The sequence below is a fragment of the Lacerta agilis genome, chromosome 8, assembly GCF_009819535.1.
Source record: "Lacerta agilis isolate rLacAgi1 chromosome 8, rLacAgi1.pri, whole genome shotgun sequence".
Classification (NCBI taxonomy): Eukaryota; Metazoa; Chordata; class Lepidosauria; order Squamata; family Lacertidae; genus Lacerta; species Lacerta agilis.
Window position 1 is genome coordinate 56,388,926 of NC_046319.1, and position 16,484 is coordinate 56,405,409.

At 45.7% G+C, this 16,484-nt stretch overlaps 1 protein-coding gene across 1 annotated transcript in view; it reads right to left on the bottom strand.

Moving 5' to 3' along the window:
- Positions 1–2,126: 2,126 nt before the first annotated feature.
- SMAP2 (small ArfGAP2) overlaps positions 2,127–16,484 on the bottom strand; it is a 28,919-nt gene continuing 14,561 nt past the window's right edge. Inside the window, exons 3-11 of the mRNA XM_033157665.1 lie at positions 15,799–15,932; positions 14,263–14,348; positions 12,698–12,776; positions 11,769–11,849; positions 11,125–11,203; positions 6,873–6,967; positions 5,828–5,993; positions 4,260–4,579; positions 2,127–2,274 (exon numbers count right to left, since the gene is read on the bottom strand). Coding sequence (XP_033013556.1) covers positions 2,149–2,274; positions 4,260–4,579; positions 5,828–5,993; positions 6,873–6,967; positions 11,125–11,203; positions 11,769–11,849; positions 12,698–12,776; positions 14,263–14,348; positions 15,799–15,932 — 1,166 coding nt within the window. The 3' untranslated portion in view covers positions 2,127–2,148. The remainder of the gene's footprint in view (positions 2,275–4,259; positions 4,580–5,827; positions 5,994–6,872; positions 6,968–11,124; positions 11,204–11,768; positions 11,850–12,697; positions 12,777–14,262; positions 14,349–15,798; positions 15,933–16,484) is intronic.

Below are 16,484 nucleotides of genomic sequence, written 5' to 3' on the forward strand. Positions count from 1 at the left end.
TATAAACAAGGGTGCATGCTTAATGTTAATGGGCTGGAAGTTCCGAGTAATAGATATTGCCATGATGAGAGAGAGATTCCTGATAGACACAGAATCAATACTGTGTCATTTGTAAAATGTTTGACAGATTTACATTGAGGAATTTTACTTCCCACCTTTTTAACTAGTCTCATGTTTAAGAAGTTTGTTTTGAAATTAGATGTGGCCATGGTGGACTTCCTGGATAATTGTCCACTTACACCTATTTCTGGGAGGTTTTTCGATGCTTGCCTCACACACCAGATTTCAGGTCTCTCTAAAGCTTCTTTTAAGTGCACAACTTTCCTTGTGACTCTTTAGTCTTTTGTTTCTGTATGCTCATTGCCAAAGTTCACCCCTCCCTAGTTTGAGGATTTGAAACACTTAACACCATCCCTAAAGGGTGAGTTTTCCCAAACCAGATTCTTCCAAGCAGACTGCTCCCTCCCTAAGAGGTCACTTAAAAACCCGTAACATCTCAAAGTGAGTAAAGCCTGTCTCCTTCAACATGTCCCAAAATGTTCCCAATGCTGACCAAATCTAAGTCCTTCCTCCCAGCACAAGCCTCATTCTTACTTTGCTTGTCCAGGCAGCGATAATGAAAGCAATGCCTTTGAGGTCCTGGGCTTAACATCCTAAAATTTGGCTGCCAGGACCTTGCAACTACATTTCCCGATGTTTGTCATGAACACACTTTTCTCCCATACTTTTTAAGCAATACGTACATGATGCCTGCAGCCTTTACACCAGGAAAACATCACCATGAAGCCAGTACTGCTAATTATTAAATGTCTCATTATAAAACTCCTACTGTACCCATTGCTGTGCATCCTTTGTGCAAGCACACACCAGTTCATCACTGAGAAATAGATCTCATTTATGGGATTACAACACTCTAGGTCAGCCACCTTGGCCTAAAGATAACAGATTTGGATTCGTAAGAGCCAGGAGCTCATAGCACCAAGGACACATGCATGAGTTCTACCTAGCAGGCAAAAAAAAAAAAAAAAAAAGGATACACAGGATGCTCCATGCAAACAAAAACCAATGCATGGTTCTCAGTTGCTGATTAGCAGAGACACCTAAAATTTACTCATCATAAATGCTTAATGCATTTGGGTACATGTGTAGAAGTACTGTATTAAAATAATTTTAACACAATGAGTTAAGATAGAAACAAGGTGATATTTCACTGCAATATTTTTATTAAGGAATTTACATATACACAAGGTAAAGTAGACAGAAGATGCCTAGCTTTCATTTATGCTTTCTTTCAAAACCACAGATTGGATATTCTTCCTCTGTGTAGTGGCTGAGGAGAGTCGGACCACCCCAGTCCCACAGTTTATATTCCACCATTAAAACTTTCAGGCTGGCAAGTGTGTGTGTTACACAGGAAAACAAAAAAGTGCAAAAAAAGTGCAAGGAGAAAACTTGCCACAGAGTCTTGGCCCTTTGATCATTTAGGTCATTAAAATGTAAAAGAATGAAAATATTGGTGGGCAGACGGGGAAAGGAGAGGTTGTTTAAATATGTTGCCACCACTTGTGGTTAGAAAGAAGAAGCAGTTGTTTCAAAGTGGCGCCAATTTCACCCCACCTTGTTCACAGTTCCAGAAAAGAAGATTTGTGCTCAAGGGCCTCATGGGAATTCTACCAGTTCCAGGGTAATAAATTTCAAGCTCATGAAATGTGGAACTAGTTCTGGATAACTCCATTGTGTGTGTGTTTAAATGGAATGTTCAGCAGAAGAAAGGCAAAAGGATGGAGGCAAAAAACCTTTTTTTGGTATGGGGGAAGAAGAGATTGTAAACAGATGACAAACTTAAGAGAGGGGGCTTGATTTCTGAAATACTGGCCACCACCCACCTTATGTGCACGCTCACATAGTTTAAAGAGCCAAGATAGTGAAATATCCAGTTCCATGGATGTGGAGTTGGAAAGCAGCAGAGAAGGTTTCCCTTATTACAGGGAAGGTCCAGCCAAGACCACCAGAATGGAAAGCAAAACCTTAAAATAACCTCAGGGAGCAACTCTTTAATAATGCAGAAAACAACAAACAAACAAAAAAACCCCTCAAACAAGAAAACAGAAGCAAAGGAAGAAACAAAAGGTCCAAAATCCTGGTGTATTATTTCCACACCTGGGAACTGAGGGTTTGATTGGTTCCTTGGGCCCCTCCTCTGCCCATAGACTGTCCATATCCCACCATCCCATTTGTGCCGTAGAAGTTCATCCCAGCCATCTGCTGCGTCATCTGAATGAGAGAGAAGGCAAGAAATTGGTCAGAAGGCCCATTCTACAATACCAGAGATGAGGAACCTGTGAGCCTCAAGATGCTATTTGATTACAGCTCCCATCAGCAGTGGTCAGTGTGGCCAATAAGCAGGATGTTGGAGCCCAGCAACTTCTAAAGTAGCCTTCATCTACCTGGTACCTTCCAAATGTTTTGGCTTAGAACTCCCATCACCTCTGACCCTTAAGACATGTTGGCTGGGGCTAATGGGAGTTTCAGTCCAAATCATCTGGAGAGTACCAGGTTGGAGAAGGCTGGTCACGAGCACTGCAGAGGATACTTATCCCTGTCCTACACACACTTCTTAAATTTCCTGCTCCATAAACAGATTTCAGCTGGCTATGACACCTTTGCTGCTCTCATTTTTCTGGACTTGCTAGCATCTAGGTCCAATAACCAGTTGCTAGTGACCATGGTGGTTCTCGAACGGACTTAATGACGTCCCACAATTACTTATCCTTTACAGGGAGGTCACGATTGTTATGAAAAATATCCAATTTCAGAATATGTTGGCAACTAACTCCATGGCTTACTGACTGGAGTTCTGAAGGGTTGAACGCTACAGGAGTCTGCTGTTCTGTCTCTGGATCCAAGCCATCCAAGAAGGTGGCTGTCTCTTTGCTTAAGAGAGGCAGAATGCCTTCTTGCAATGCCCAGCCTTGAGCAAAGGCCAGACATCACATGTGCATGGTAGGGCTGAGCCAAATGAAGCTTCATCAGACTCAGTCCCACCTCCAACACACAGACAGCAATGTTTTGAGGGGACTGTGAAATAGTTCTGAGTGGGCCCTGTAACTATAAAAGGAAGCAACGGATGTATTCTAACGTATTTCATTTGCCCTTCACCACATCAGCACATAAGAGTTGTGATGTCATCACACGCAGTACATGATCCCCAATTGGCTGGAATTATGGGGGCAGGGGGAAGCTACTGAAGCAGCAGAAGAGGGGGAACACGCAGTAGGTTAGTTAAACCCTGCATTTCCCTCCATATGTTTTAGTTAGGGCTACCAGTCAGCATATTACCCAAACCTCTATCTCTCAGTCCCGAAAGGCAGCTATATGAGAGACCATATTTTAGTATCTCCTTTCATTCCCTCTTACAAGTAGAACACAAGAACCAGAAAAGCTCACCCACCTCACCCTGTTTAACTCCCAGCCTCCATCAATTACGTTTGCTTCAAGCATTTCATTTAAGAAACTTTGAGAACTGTTACACAGAGAACTACCTATATAATGAGAATACACAGAGAGGCAATTTTATTTGTCAACTACCATACTTTTCCATGTACGTACTTTTTGGGGGAGGGTTGCACAGAATTGTTGAACTTTGGGGGGGGGGAGGACTGCCCACAGTTGTTGAGCTTTTGGGGGGCAAGAGTTGTTGAGCTTTTTTTTTTACGGGAAAATGCCAAAAAACGCTCACACGACAGACTGACAATGCCACTTGCACGCGTCACCAAAGCAACCTATCCTCTGCCCCATCGCTGAAAAAAGCAGCAAATCAACCAGCCAATTGCCGCAGCGACAGCCAATCAACAACAGCCCTTGCAGCAGCCACCAATAACAATCTCCAACTCGCGGCAACAACTATCCCACGGCCCCACAATGCATTACTCATATATCAGACGACCCCTAATTTTGAACATGATTTTGGAATAAAAAAACATAGCCTTTATACACGGAAAAGTACGGTAACTCTACTGACTAAAGATCGCTGCATCGTTTCAGGCTTCCCAATTCACTCATCCTTGATCTCCTGTATCCTCACACCCATTTCTTAGGCTTCCCAATTCATTGAGAAAAGAGCAGGCTAGAAATGTAAAAACTAAATTCTACATTATCTGTAAGAGCAGGCAGCTTGTTTTTGAGGGAAGCAAGAGAGCTTGCCCCATGTCCAAAGGAGTTATGCAACAGCCACCCTTGCCCCCAATGCCCCCTCTTACCTGGGCAATATTCCACTGTAACTGCTGTGCTGGTTGCACCCCATACACGGGGGGTGGGACAGGTGCCATGCCAGCCACGTACCCAGCCTGCTGTGCTGGCATCATCCCATTGGGGACGCCGATGACTGCTGTCTGCATGCCGCCTACATATCCCGCTGGGATCGCCATAGGTGCCACCATGCCAGCTGCTCCCTGCTGTGCCATCATCCCAACTGGTGGTGCCATCATGCCACCCATCATGCTGCTAGGGGGTGGCATGCCTGGAAAACTGGGGTATGCTGCAGGGTAACCCATTTGGGCTGGAGTGATGAACACAGCTCCTAGATGAGATTTAAAAAAAAAGGTGTTAGTGCTGAAGGGAGTCCTGGGAGGAGTCTGGGTTATTTCGATTTCTCTGCTGACATGCTGTCTTAATGCCTGACGAACCCACAAGGCAGCCTTTCCTTGCTACTCCATTCTATGGGCATCAGAGTTTGACATTTTGTGTGAGTCACACCGATTGTAATCAAGAAGCAAGGTTAGGAACTGGGGGTGGGGCGAGAGGAAGAGACAATCACCTCTTAGCATACACACATCCAAATTGGGAACTAACCTTGGGATGAAAGACTAGTAATGCATTCCTCCTCTGCAGCCCAGAAAAGTGCTCTCAAAGGGTGTGAATGACGTAAAACAGTCTGTGATGATGGAGACAGGGAGTGGGAGGAGGAGACTGCAACTACTTCTTTCACATGCAGTGTGGTGAAGCAGTTAACAGTGTCAGATGAGGGCTGCATCAGAATGCTAGCCACACCACTGCTATCCAAATACAGGATATTGAACTAAATCTGATGCAGAGTAGACCCTTTTCAGCTGCTGTCCCTCCTGCCCCCCCCCACTCCAAATGGCTGTGGAATGCTCTCCCCAGCAAGGCCTGCCTGGACTAGGTGCCAAAATGAATAGCTTTTTGGTGCCCCAGTTACAAAATATCTCTTCTCCCAGGCTTTTGTAGGATTACGATAACCATGCTTAATGCTGTTTGCGGGGGGGGGGGGGGGAAGGTAGGAGAGAGAGGGCACTGCTTTATTGCTAAACTTCATGGAGATCTTTCCCCCACCTAGAGCTGCTTTGTACTGGATGGTCAATAAATCAAACAAGAAGTCCATCAATTTCTACTATTAAATTGCCTAACTCTAGTGATTTCAGTGGGCTTATTCCGAGTATGATGAACATTAGATATCAACCACAGCATCTAGGAGAAGCACTTTACCTGCCTGTCATAGCCCCAGTACCGTGAAAAAACATAAAACATTGACACAAACTCTTCAAGAAAACCAACTGCATATTCAATAAGCCTTCCTAGCTTTACCATTAAAACATCTTCATGACAGTCTACTAACTTGAACAAAACCTTTCCTAAATTTAGAAGCTGCACCAAACAATGCAACTTTATGCTTCAAACCCAGCAAATGAGTTAACCACTTACTAAATTATTCTCTACTGGTTACATTCATTCGCCTTCCCCAAATACAGCATTAGCTATAACTGGCCACAGGATCTTTCCCCTACCCTTTCCATCCCTCACTGGGTACCTTGTGCAGGTATTTGTGGGGTCTGGGAGCCATATAAGGAGAGGATAGAATCCTTTGAGAGCTGCTTCTTCCCCATCTCTTCTGACTTGCTTCCTGGCTCTGGGAAAAGGTTCAGGTTTTCAGGAACAGAACCAGCACTCCCAGCTGTGGGCATAGAGCCAACAACCTGGCGAGAGAATGTACCGTGTTTATTCCCAATGGTGAAGAAAACAAGGGATACAGCATTTAAAAGCGTTTCACAAAAATATTTGAGATACTGTATCTCATTCTCTGTGGCCAAAAAGGGCCTCAAGGTAATGCACAACAAACCAATTTACAGTCTTTACACAGCAGCCCTGCATGGTAGGACAATATTGCCATTCCCATGCAACAGATGAAAAGCAGAAGACAAAAGAAAAGTGGATTTGCTGCTCTTTGAAATCACAGCCAGATAGTCCATCAGGGACAAATAAGAGCAGATAGACAATGGAGAGAAAGATGGTCAGCAGCTCCACAGTCGCCCTCTCTAGCTTTTTCTGCCTGCCTCTGAGAGGATCTTCAGAATTCTCAAGAGGAAGAGCCTGACTTGCACAGGGTTACCTGTTAAGTAATGTGTAACAAGAATCTAGTTACAGTGGAACCTCGGCTGTAGAACGTAATCCGTTCCGGAAGACTGTTCAACTTCTGAAACTTTCGACAACTGAGGCATAATTGGTGGTCAGCAAATTCCTTTTTAAAAAATGGAGAAACACGCCTCAGAAGCCTTTCGACTTTTGAGGAACGTTCGAAAACAGCAGCATTCACTTCCGGGTTGTCAGCATTCAGCTTCCGAAGCGTTCGACAACTGAGGTTCCACTGTATATGCAATTCGCTGCTGATGTTGCAATCAAACACTGAAAGCAGACATATCAGCCAAGCTTTCTTTGCTAGTCAATCTGATTTTAAAACAGTGAGACACAACAATATACAAGCATTTGCAACCTGGCTGCAAGGGTACACCAGCCCATCAACATGAATCGTCCTCCTCCTCTCGCACATGGGTTGTTGGGTATTCTACTTTTCTCACCTTCCTCTCAGAGGTCATGGAGGCAAACAGGTCCAAGTCCTTCTCTAAACAGCTACTTGATCTGCCATTGGGGAGGGTTGTTGAAACAGGAACATCTGGAAAAGAGGAATGTAATGGGAACAGCCTGAAAGAGGGGCTAACTAATCCAAATCCAGTAGAAATCCACTGGTGGCCAGCGGCCCAATCACCAGCTGGCCCGCCACTTACATGGGCCTTTTGACCCCAAACAACAAGATGTTTCAAATCCCTCTAGCTATATAAAAACTGCGCAAATTAGAGTGAGTTCTCTCACCGTGGATTATTTTTGTTGCTGTGTTCACATGAAGGGCAAGGAGCTATACAGAGCAAAGTCCCATCACCTAGACCAAATGAAATCCTATTCAGCCTCCCCTGTTACCTCTGGCTTCCGAGGTTTCATCAGGCCAGTGTTTTTCAACCACTGTTCCGCGGCACACTAGTGTGCCGCGAGATGTTGCCTGGTGTGCCGTGGGAAAATTACTTTATGTATAGTCAATATAGGCACAGAGTTAAATTTTTTAACATTTTCTAATGGTGGTGTGCCTCGTGATTTTTTTCATGAAACAAGTGTGCCTTTGCCCAAAAAAGGTTGAAAAACACTGCATCAGGCCTTGCTCACAATTTACACTTCTGAAGAAGTGTGCATGCACACGAAAGCTCATACCAAGAACAAACTTAGTTGGTCTCTAAGGTGCTACCAGAAGGAATTTTTAATTTTTAATTTTGTTTTGACTATGGCAGACCAACACGGCTAACAGATTGAGGTTGAATCCTGACAAGACAGAAGTACTGTTTTGGGGGGAGAGGGGGCAGGTGGGTGTGGGGGACTCCCTGGTCCTGAATGGGGTAACTGTGCCCCTGAAGGACCAGGTGCGCAGCCTGGGAGTCATTTTGGACTCACAGCTGTCCATGGAGGCGCAGGTTAATTTTGTGTCCAGGGTGGCTGTCTACCAGCTCCATCTGGTATGCAGGCTAAGACCCCACCTGCCCGCAGACTGTCTTGCCAGAGTGGTACATGCTCTGGTTATCTCCCGCTTGGACTACTGCAATGCGCTCTATGTGGGGCTACCTTTGAAGGTGACCCAGAAACTGCAATTAATCCAGAACGTGGCAGCTAGACTGGTGACTGGGAGTGGCCACCGGGACCACATAACACCGGTCCTGAGAGATCTACATTGGCTCCCAGTATGTTTCCGAGCACAATTCAAAGTGTTGGTGCTGACCTTTCAAGCCCTAAACGGCCTTGGTCCTGTATACCTGAAGGAGCGTCCCCACCCCTATCGTTCAGCCCGGACACTGAGATCCAGCGCTGAGGGCCTTCTGTCGGTTCCCTCACTGCGAGAAGCAAAACTACAGGGAACCAGGCAGAGGGCCTTCTCGGTAGTGGTGCCCACCCTGTGGAACGCCCTCCCATCAGAGGTCAAAGGAATAAACAACTACCTGACATTCAGAAAATACCTGAAGGCAGCCCTGTTTAGGGAAGTTTTTAAACTGTGATATTTTAAATGTATTTTAATATTTGATGGAAGCCGCCCAGAGTGGCTGGGGCGACCCAGCCAGATGGGTGGGGTACAAATAATAAATTATATTATTATTATTATTATTATTACTACCTGTAAGTGTAACTTGGCAGCTATGCTGGCAGCAGGCGGTGGATTTGTGGCCCTCCAGCTGTTGTTGGACTCCCAACTCCTATCAGTCCCAGCTAGAATGGCTAATGGCCGGAGATGTTGGGAGTCCAATTATGTCTGAAGGGCCACAGGACTTCACCATCCCTGCCACAAGGGTTACAAATTTGATTTAAATTTTACATGAAATGTAAGATTCTTAGGAAGCTGAATTTTACTCCACATTCTGTAATCTATGTAGGACTTGGGGAAGACACAAAGCGTTGGCTTCAGGATATAAAAGGAGAAATTGCCACAAACGTTAGTGCAGCCCATCCGCCCCCACTAGTCATCTGTCTTTTTTAAAAAAAGGCAGGCTGGAATTGTCATGTTCTCCACCCTTAACTAGGCACCCACCACTAACCTAACCCCAACGGCTCATGGTGTATGCTAATTTGGGTGACGGTGTCCTGTAAACCAAGCTATGCTCTTCACTTTGCTGATTCTGCAGAAGCAACTGAGACCACAATCTCTGCTGCAGTGCTGGATAGCAGCTGCAGCTCAGAGAAGAGTTGATTCGGAGATTTCTGCTGCAGAGGCAGATTTTAAGTACCTCAAAGGATATGTTCCTGTCCCCCCCCCCATCAGGGGACAACTCTTGGGGAGCAAAGGCAGAATATTACATGCTACATAATCTAGAAAGAAGAGAGCAAGTGCAGAAGGGAAAGTGATGCAGAGAGCAACATCTGCAGTTGTTCCTTAACCTCATTAAGAGGGAGGTGAACTGCTGCAGCCAGGATAAGAGGAATTTCATGCATGGCTTGCAGTTTTGCTTTGTCGTCCCCCTCCCTTAAATGTTTCATCATCTTTAAAGAACAGCAGTGAGATGGGCTGGGATCTAAACCTTGGTGCCAGATAGAACTGGGTGAGCTGCAGGAAACAAAAGAATAGAATATATAATTCACTTTCAGCTCAAAGGCAGCCCTACACCAACAGTCTAGCCCAGTAAAGCCTACTCCGACAGGCAGCAGCTCTTCAAAATTTCAGGAAGAGAGAACTACTCTGCTGGAAGCCCTTTTGATAGGGCATACAAGGGACTGAACCTGGGGCCTTCTGAATGCTAAAGCACCTGCCAGGTTATGGGCCTTCCTCCTGATTAACTGACTGGAAAGTGTGCAAAATCCCTATGCAAAAGCACAATGATGTAGAGGCAGAGACAAGTTATATTACACTGGAGCCCACCACCCAGGCAGGCCACAGAATCTTATTGCCAATGCCAATGGTGTGATCCATGCTGCCAAGAGGCCACCTGCCAGGAGCATGCTCACCTGAGGGAACCCGAAGCACCCCTTTCCGCACAGGTATATAGGTACCTGCAAATCCTGCCCAACAATCTGCTTTGCAATCTACCAAAGCCACCAGATCTCTGTAGGCTCTTCCAAAAGAATGGATGGAAGTAGATCCATGAACGTCTACTGAAAGGTAGAGGTAGCACTGAAACACCCCAAAGGATTTGTTGCTGTGGCCTCTCTAGGGAGCAGCACTTGTTATTTCTGCCTCCTCTTACTCACGAATGCCAAGTTTTAATACTACACAGAGTATGACATCACCTTGCTGTGCACTTCTCCACCCACACTGCTGACTGGCAATGGTGCAGGCAGGGAATGAAGGCAAGCACAAGGATGTCGTGTTTTATGTTGTGTTCGAAGTGGATCTTTTGAGGAAGGCAGTCCCAGGAGTGTGGGAAGGGAGACAGACTGAGCCATGGGCTCTCTTGGAACACCCAGTCTCATTCCTGAGTGTTTCAGCAAATGTCGTTTATGCAGTTATGTTCCATTTCAGTCAAGGATGAAGAATGAAGGTTTAAAAGCTTAGGACAGAGTCTTTATAGGAGAGACTGGTCTTGGAACTTTGAAGGCAGTGATTTTTATGCTTCAATGAAACACAGAAGTATAGCACAGAAACCTGCCTTATACAGAGATAGGTCATCAGCCCATCTATTTCAGCACTGTGTACAGTAGGGGCGGGGAACCTTTATGGCTTGGTGGGTCAGAAATTTATTCCCACCCTTCATGTGTGCCAATTTTAACAGGTGGTTGGGACCACCCACCTCTTAAAGTGGGGAGAGATATCGAGTGACCAGCAGGCTTGAACTCCTTACACATCAACCGATGAGCAGGAAATTCAATCCTGCTTTCTTTGGGTATAGAAGTGAGTTCCCAGCAAAGACCCCTCTCGTGCACCCAAACCAAACAGGACTGGTTCCCATGTTGATGCATTGCAGAGGATTCTGGGTGACACACAGTTCACACAGGAGAGGTGGAGGACCTGACTCTACATAAGTTTGGGAGCATGCAATAACACACCATATGCTCTCCCACATCTCAAACTGCAGAGGATGGGCAGTAAAATCAGGCACAAGATGTCTTTCAAAGAGGCTTGCCTGCCATGTGTGTTTTCCTTATGGATAAAAGCCCTTTGTCCAATGGAACACAAGAGTGGACAGAATACCCTGTGGCAGCTATTTAACCTGTTTTCAGCACCTACAGTGTGTGTTATCATGTATAGAACATGACACCAAGGTGCATTTGGTCAAAGAAAAAGCTCCATAGTGCACATCATCTTACCAAGTCCCAGCAAGTCCATGACGGGCTCAGAAGATCTGGAAGGACTTTTCCTGGCATGAGAGTCGTCTTTCTTCTGAGGCTGAGCCAAACAGAGTAAAAAGCCCCTCAGTTACTTTGATGCAGACTTCGCCAACCTGGTGCTCTCCAGACATTTTGGACTACACGCTGGCTAGGGCTGATGGAAGTTGTAGCCCAAAACATCTTGAAGGTACCAGGTTGCCAAATGTTTCCTTTACATCTTGTCAAAAACTGCCAGAAGGCTCCAGTTTGGAAAGCTTTTCAAACGTTTGGAGGCTGTTTGAAAAGCAGAAAATAAACCTACTAAGTAAATCAGGGACAGGCAATATGGAGCACTCCAGATGTTGTCAGACTACAACTCCCATCATACCTGGCTACTGGGCCATGTTGCCTGGGAGTTGGAGTCCAACAACATTTTAAGGGCATCTGGTAGCCTACTACCAAAGTAAAAAAGCACTTACTAGCTCTGTACATAAAGAGGGTTTACCCCCATTCCTAACAAAAAACAAAACAAAAGATACACGGAGCATAAAATTACAGTCCCAGGTGTTAACTCCCCGCCTAACCCATCCGTCCATCTGAAGTTCAGGAACAACCACATACAGCAGAAGGAAGGGTTGTCTTACCATTTTCACTTTCTCAAAGATAATTGGCTCCAGCTTTTTCCCTGAGGCTGTCTCTTTTTTCCATTTGTCATCCTTTTCTCTCTGTGTATACAATCAAATGAAGCAGTCAGATAGTGAGAAAGGTAGTTGAACATGACATTGTCTTTTCCAGGCCAGTGGGACAGAAAGCCCAGCTGGTTTGGTGAATGTAAAACCCCTCAAACCACACCACACTTCCCCAACAGAAGCGAAGGGTTCCTGGTTTCCAGCCACATTAAGTTGGAAATGGGACATGTGTTGGTGCTTATTCCCTTTCAACTTCTCCAATGTGCAAGAGGACAGAACAGCCACATCTGGCTGCTGAGCAAATGCAAAAAAGGTCCAGCTAGTCTAAAGGTTACTTGTGCAAAGTCCCAGTGTGCTGACCAAGATGGCAGCCTCTGGCAATCTCAACTGGATTTTTTTTTTGGGGGGGGGGGGGGAGGTGAAGAATTCTCATCCTTTCTACCATAAAAGGACAGTTTAGATGAAAATTCTCCCAAAAACCTGGGCCATCAACAGTTTGACTGTCTCATGCTAACAAATTAGTCCAGATTATGGCTTTATACTTTTGAATTTATACCAGTGCTTTATATGCAGCAGATCCCAGATTCAAATCCAGGGATCTTCGGAAGCCAGGCTGGAAAAGACACCTCTCTGTCTGAGGTCTTACACTGGGGTCGTCAGTGTGGCTCCTTCCATGCTTTGGACTACAACTCTCATCATCCCCAACCGGCACAGGGTAATGGAAGCTGTAGTCCAAAAACATTTGGAGGGCATTATGCTGGCAAAGGTTGCCTTAAAGGAAGCACTGCCAGTCAGAATGAACAGGACTGGTTCATTCTGATGAACCAATGATGGACACCATACATTCAGGATGCAGCAAGCATTCTAATGCATTTAAGACTCACCCGCAACACGCTGATGTCAAGGCTTCTGTCGATGTATTTCTTCTTTTCGTATTTGTCCCTGATAAAGCCCTCCACTGCTCTGCACGGAAGTCAGTTAAAGAAGAACAAGGAAGGGTTGTGCACAACATGGTCAGGCAGCAGCAAGATTCTAGCCCAAGCTAGACTTCTGTCATGGCATGGTTTGACCCACACCTTCTCTATTCTTGCTGAAAAGGTAGACACTGTGACAACCAGGATCCTTGGCTAAGTCACTATAGCTGTGCTTGCCAGCCAAGTCCAGCAGAGGCGGTGACAGTGCCTTTCTAGTATGAGCTACAGGACATGTGCAGATCCAGCAGCAGCCCAGTGCTTTTTATGGTGCTTTCGCCTCCAATCTACCTAGACCGCAGTGGGGATACCATTTTAAGCCCAAGAAATACATTCCCGTCTGGGCAACCTTCTGAGGGCCACATGCCAGTGGCAGGTGAGGCCAGAGGCAAAGGTGGGCAGAACAACAAATTTCAAGTTTTACTTTTGTATGGTAGGCTAGTTTCTACACACACACCCCTCTCTATCCTCCATCCAAACAAGAAGCATTATCCAAGTTCAAGGGGATGTACCAGCCAGGCAAAAACACTCAGGGTGCAAGCAGAGGTGGTGCGGCCTTGAGAGAGTCTGAGGGCTAGACAGAAGGGCTGCATTAGTCCCCTGGGCCTGAGCTCGACAATTAGAAATGCAGAGGCCATAGCCTTGGAATGCGCAACACACGCCAAGATTTTTTGAGTGAGTGCTGTGCACCACCCACTCCAGTCAGTTCTCTCTTCCCTCCCTTTGATCAGCCCCCCCGCCTCGCCGAGAGACAGAGACACACACACACTTTGCTTTTCCAAGGAATTTTGGATACAGTATAATTAAGCTGAGCATTAAAAAAGCACCTAGAGCTGAAAGAGGAAGTGAGAAAACACCACTCTTCCAACTCCAGCTCTATTGACTTTTCATGGGTGAGAAAAGTAACCACCCTCACCATCTCATGACCAAGGGGGATTTATATGAATACAGCTCAAAGGTGTCACGGGTGCCAGGGGAAGACCTCAAAGGCACAACTGCACCCATGGGCACCATGGTAGTAACCCCCAGTTTGACCCGGAGGGAGTGGAGCCAAGATCATGACTGCAGGGAGGGGAGAGCACATGGGTGTGCACTGGAGTGCAGGCAGAACTGAAACATGGGCACAGTCATGAGGAAGGCAACCAGCAATGAAGTTTCACCACCTATTTTGCTGGCCCTGCATTCAAGACCCATAGTCACAAAATGGGACAAACCCGCTGCATCTGTCTGCTTTGCTGTGGGCAGCCACCCCTCTAGCAACAGCACCTTCTGCAGCCTAATTTCCCAAAAAATGCCAAGTAACAGTGAGACCTCAAAGAATACAGACTCTTAACAAATATTTTAAAAAGTTATACATTCCATTTAAGGTACACTTCTGCTCCCTTCAAAAGTATGCATTCAGAGATTAGTGAGATGCCCTCCATCCAACAAAGGCTTAGCATCAATATGCTGGGAGAAGAGAGGCAGAGGAAGGATGCTGGTCCGTCTGAGGTCGTCTGAAGTTTTCCGGAAGGTAAGCTTCATAGAGGCGATTTGCTTTGCCATTCCCCATCTCCTGCATGCACTGGAACAGAAGCAAGAAATCTTCAATAATGGCATGGCATCGGGTGCTGGCTGTTAGGCTATTCTTGCCATCGTTTCACTTTGAGCATAAAGCATTTTATGGAACCCAGAATGCAGGAGTATCACAGGGCCTGCTCTGTGCTGGTATGAAGGAGAGGAGAGAGTTTTCAAAGTCTGCCGAAGCAGTTTCTGAAAGGTGCTCCAACACCAATCTGCAGAGTCATCGGTAACAGTGACTTAGTTAATTCATGTCCTCGATTTCTGACAGATCAGCAGAAAATAGGTGCAGCTCCTAATGGCTACAAAGAGCAGGCTTCTTGCAGTTTTTGTTCTTTCAACAAGGAACACTGTTTTGCTTTTGCAATAGGACAGATTTATTGTAACTCCTCTCTCGTTCCAAAGTGGATCTGATATATTCTCAAGTGCCTGCATCTTGCTCAAGGTATTTGTCTTGCCCAGGGGTCAGCAAACTTTTTCAGCCGGGGGCTGGTCCACTATCCCTCAGACCTTGTGGGGGGCCGGACTATATTTTGAAAAAAAATATGAACAAATTCCTGTGCCCCACAAATAACCCAGAGATGCATTTTAAATAAAAGGACACATTCTACTCATGTAAAAACACGCTGATTCCCGGACCGTCTGCGGGCCAGATTGAGAAGGCAATTGGGCCGCACCTGGCCCCCGTGCCTTAGTTTAGGGACCCCTGGTCTTGCCCATTCGCATTGCTGCCTGCTTCAAACTTCCCACAGTTCAGCTTTCCTTTGACTATGCCACTTTTTCAGCATAGTTATTCAATTTTAGTTTTTATTAAAGTCAAGGCAAGGAACAGAGAACGCTGCCAGGAATACATGTGCAATTCTTCAGTACTTCTGAGAGAGAGGTTCATCCTCATTCGAGAGTTAGGAATATCAACTGCAGTACAGATTGGGCAGGGCATTGTAATACTGATGGTTTGATTCAGGCTGGATAATTTTATTTGGGTCTAATACAACCATCTTTTTTTTTTTTTACTTTCTACAGAGTGTGTAAGCACTGCATAACCTGATTTGTATAACACAATGATGTCCGAGATCTGAAGCACACTGATAAAAAGCAAGAGCTGAACTGCAGAGCATGTCAATGACAATCTCTGCGTAATTGCACACAAGCTCAATTTACTCTGCTTTGGTTGGCAGCTCTTGGGGTTCTAAGCAAAAAGCAGAGCTTCACTCCAGCACAAAGCTATGCTCCAGCACATGAGTTTTCTAACTACTGGGGGCAGGGAGTGGGGGGAAAGTTGCATGGAGGAGCACCCGAGTAGTCCAGGCTCACGTTTTTCCTTCTCATCTGCCATTTAAGAAAAGAAGGCCAAGGTTCCCCATATTAATATAATATAGGCAGAGATACAGAACTACAGAATGGTCCTCAGAAATGAAGCCTACATACAAGGGAGATAGTTTTCTGTTACTAACCTGTATTTGCTCTTGTGTCCATTGGTCCAGATTGACGGATTTTACCCGGGATATGTGGACACCCAGGTTCCTGTGGATTCCGGCACAACGGATGCAGATGAAAACACCAATATTCCATGAGGCCCACCTTGGCCCTGCAAAAGTACAAAGAAAGTGGTCACAGGAGCACTTCTGAGCATCAAACTAGTTAAGCTGGATGGGCTCTGCCCCCAAAACTGCTGCAAGCCAGGCAGGGGCTGAAGAGTTTCCATCTGCAATGTAGGCTGGCTTTAACACATTCATTACCAAAGGTCACAACCATGCTGGAGAAATGAGGGATTGGGAAAGAATCCGACCATGCTTTCTATCTTAAAAAACAGGCACAGGATTAGAGAGGTGGGGGACAAATCAGATGCAGGCAGGAAAAGACAGTTTCATTTTTTTTAAATTTAACAGGTCCAAAAATCTGTCCATCCCAACCACATTGACTAGGAATCCATAAGAAAAGCCTGAGTTTCAGAGCACCATGTTAGAACAAGAAGAAACATTCTTTTGCAAAGGCAGGAGTGGAAGATTTCTCTGTATGCAAAGGCCTCTGCAGCAGATGTGCATAAATCACAGGGCGAAGGACATTAGACACTTTCTAGACATTGCTCCCTTTTGCACTTAGGTCTAGTTTACACGTGTGAAGAGAATGAGGTGCAGAT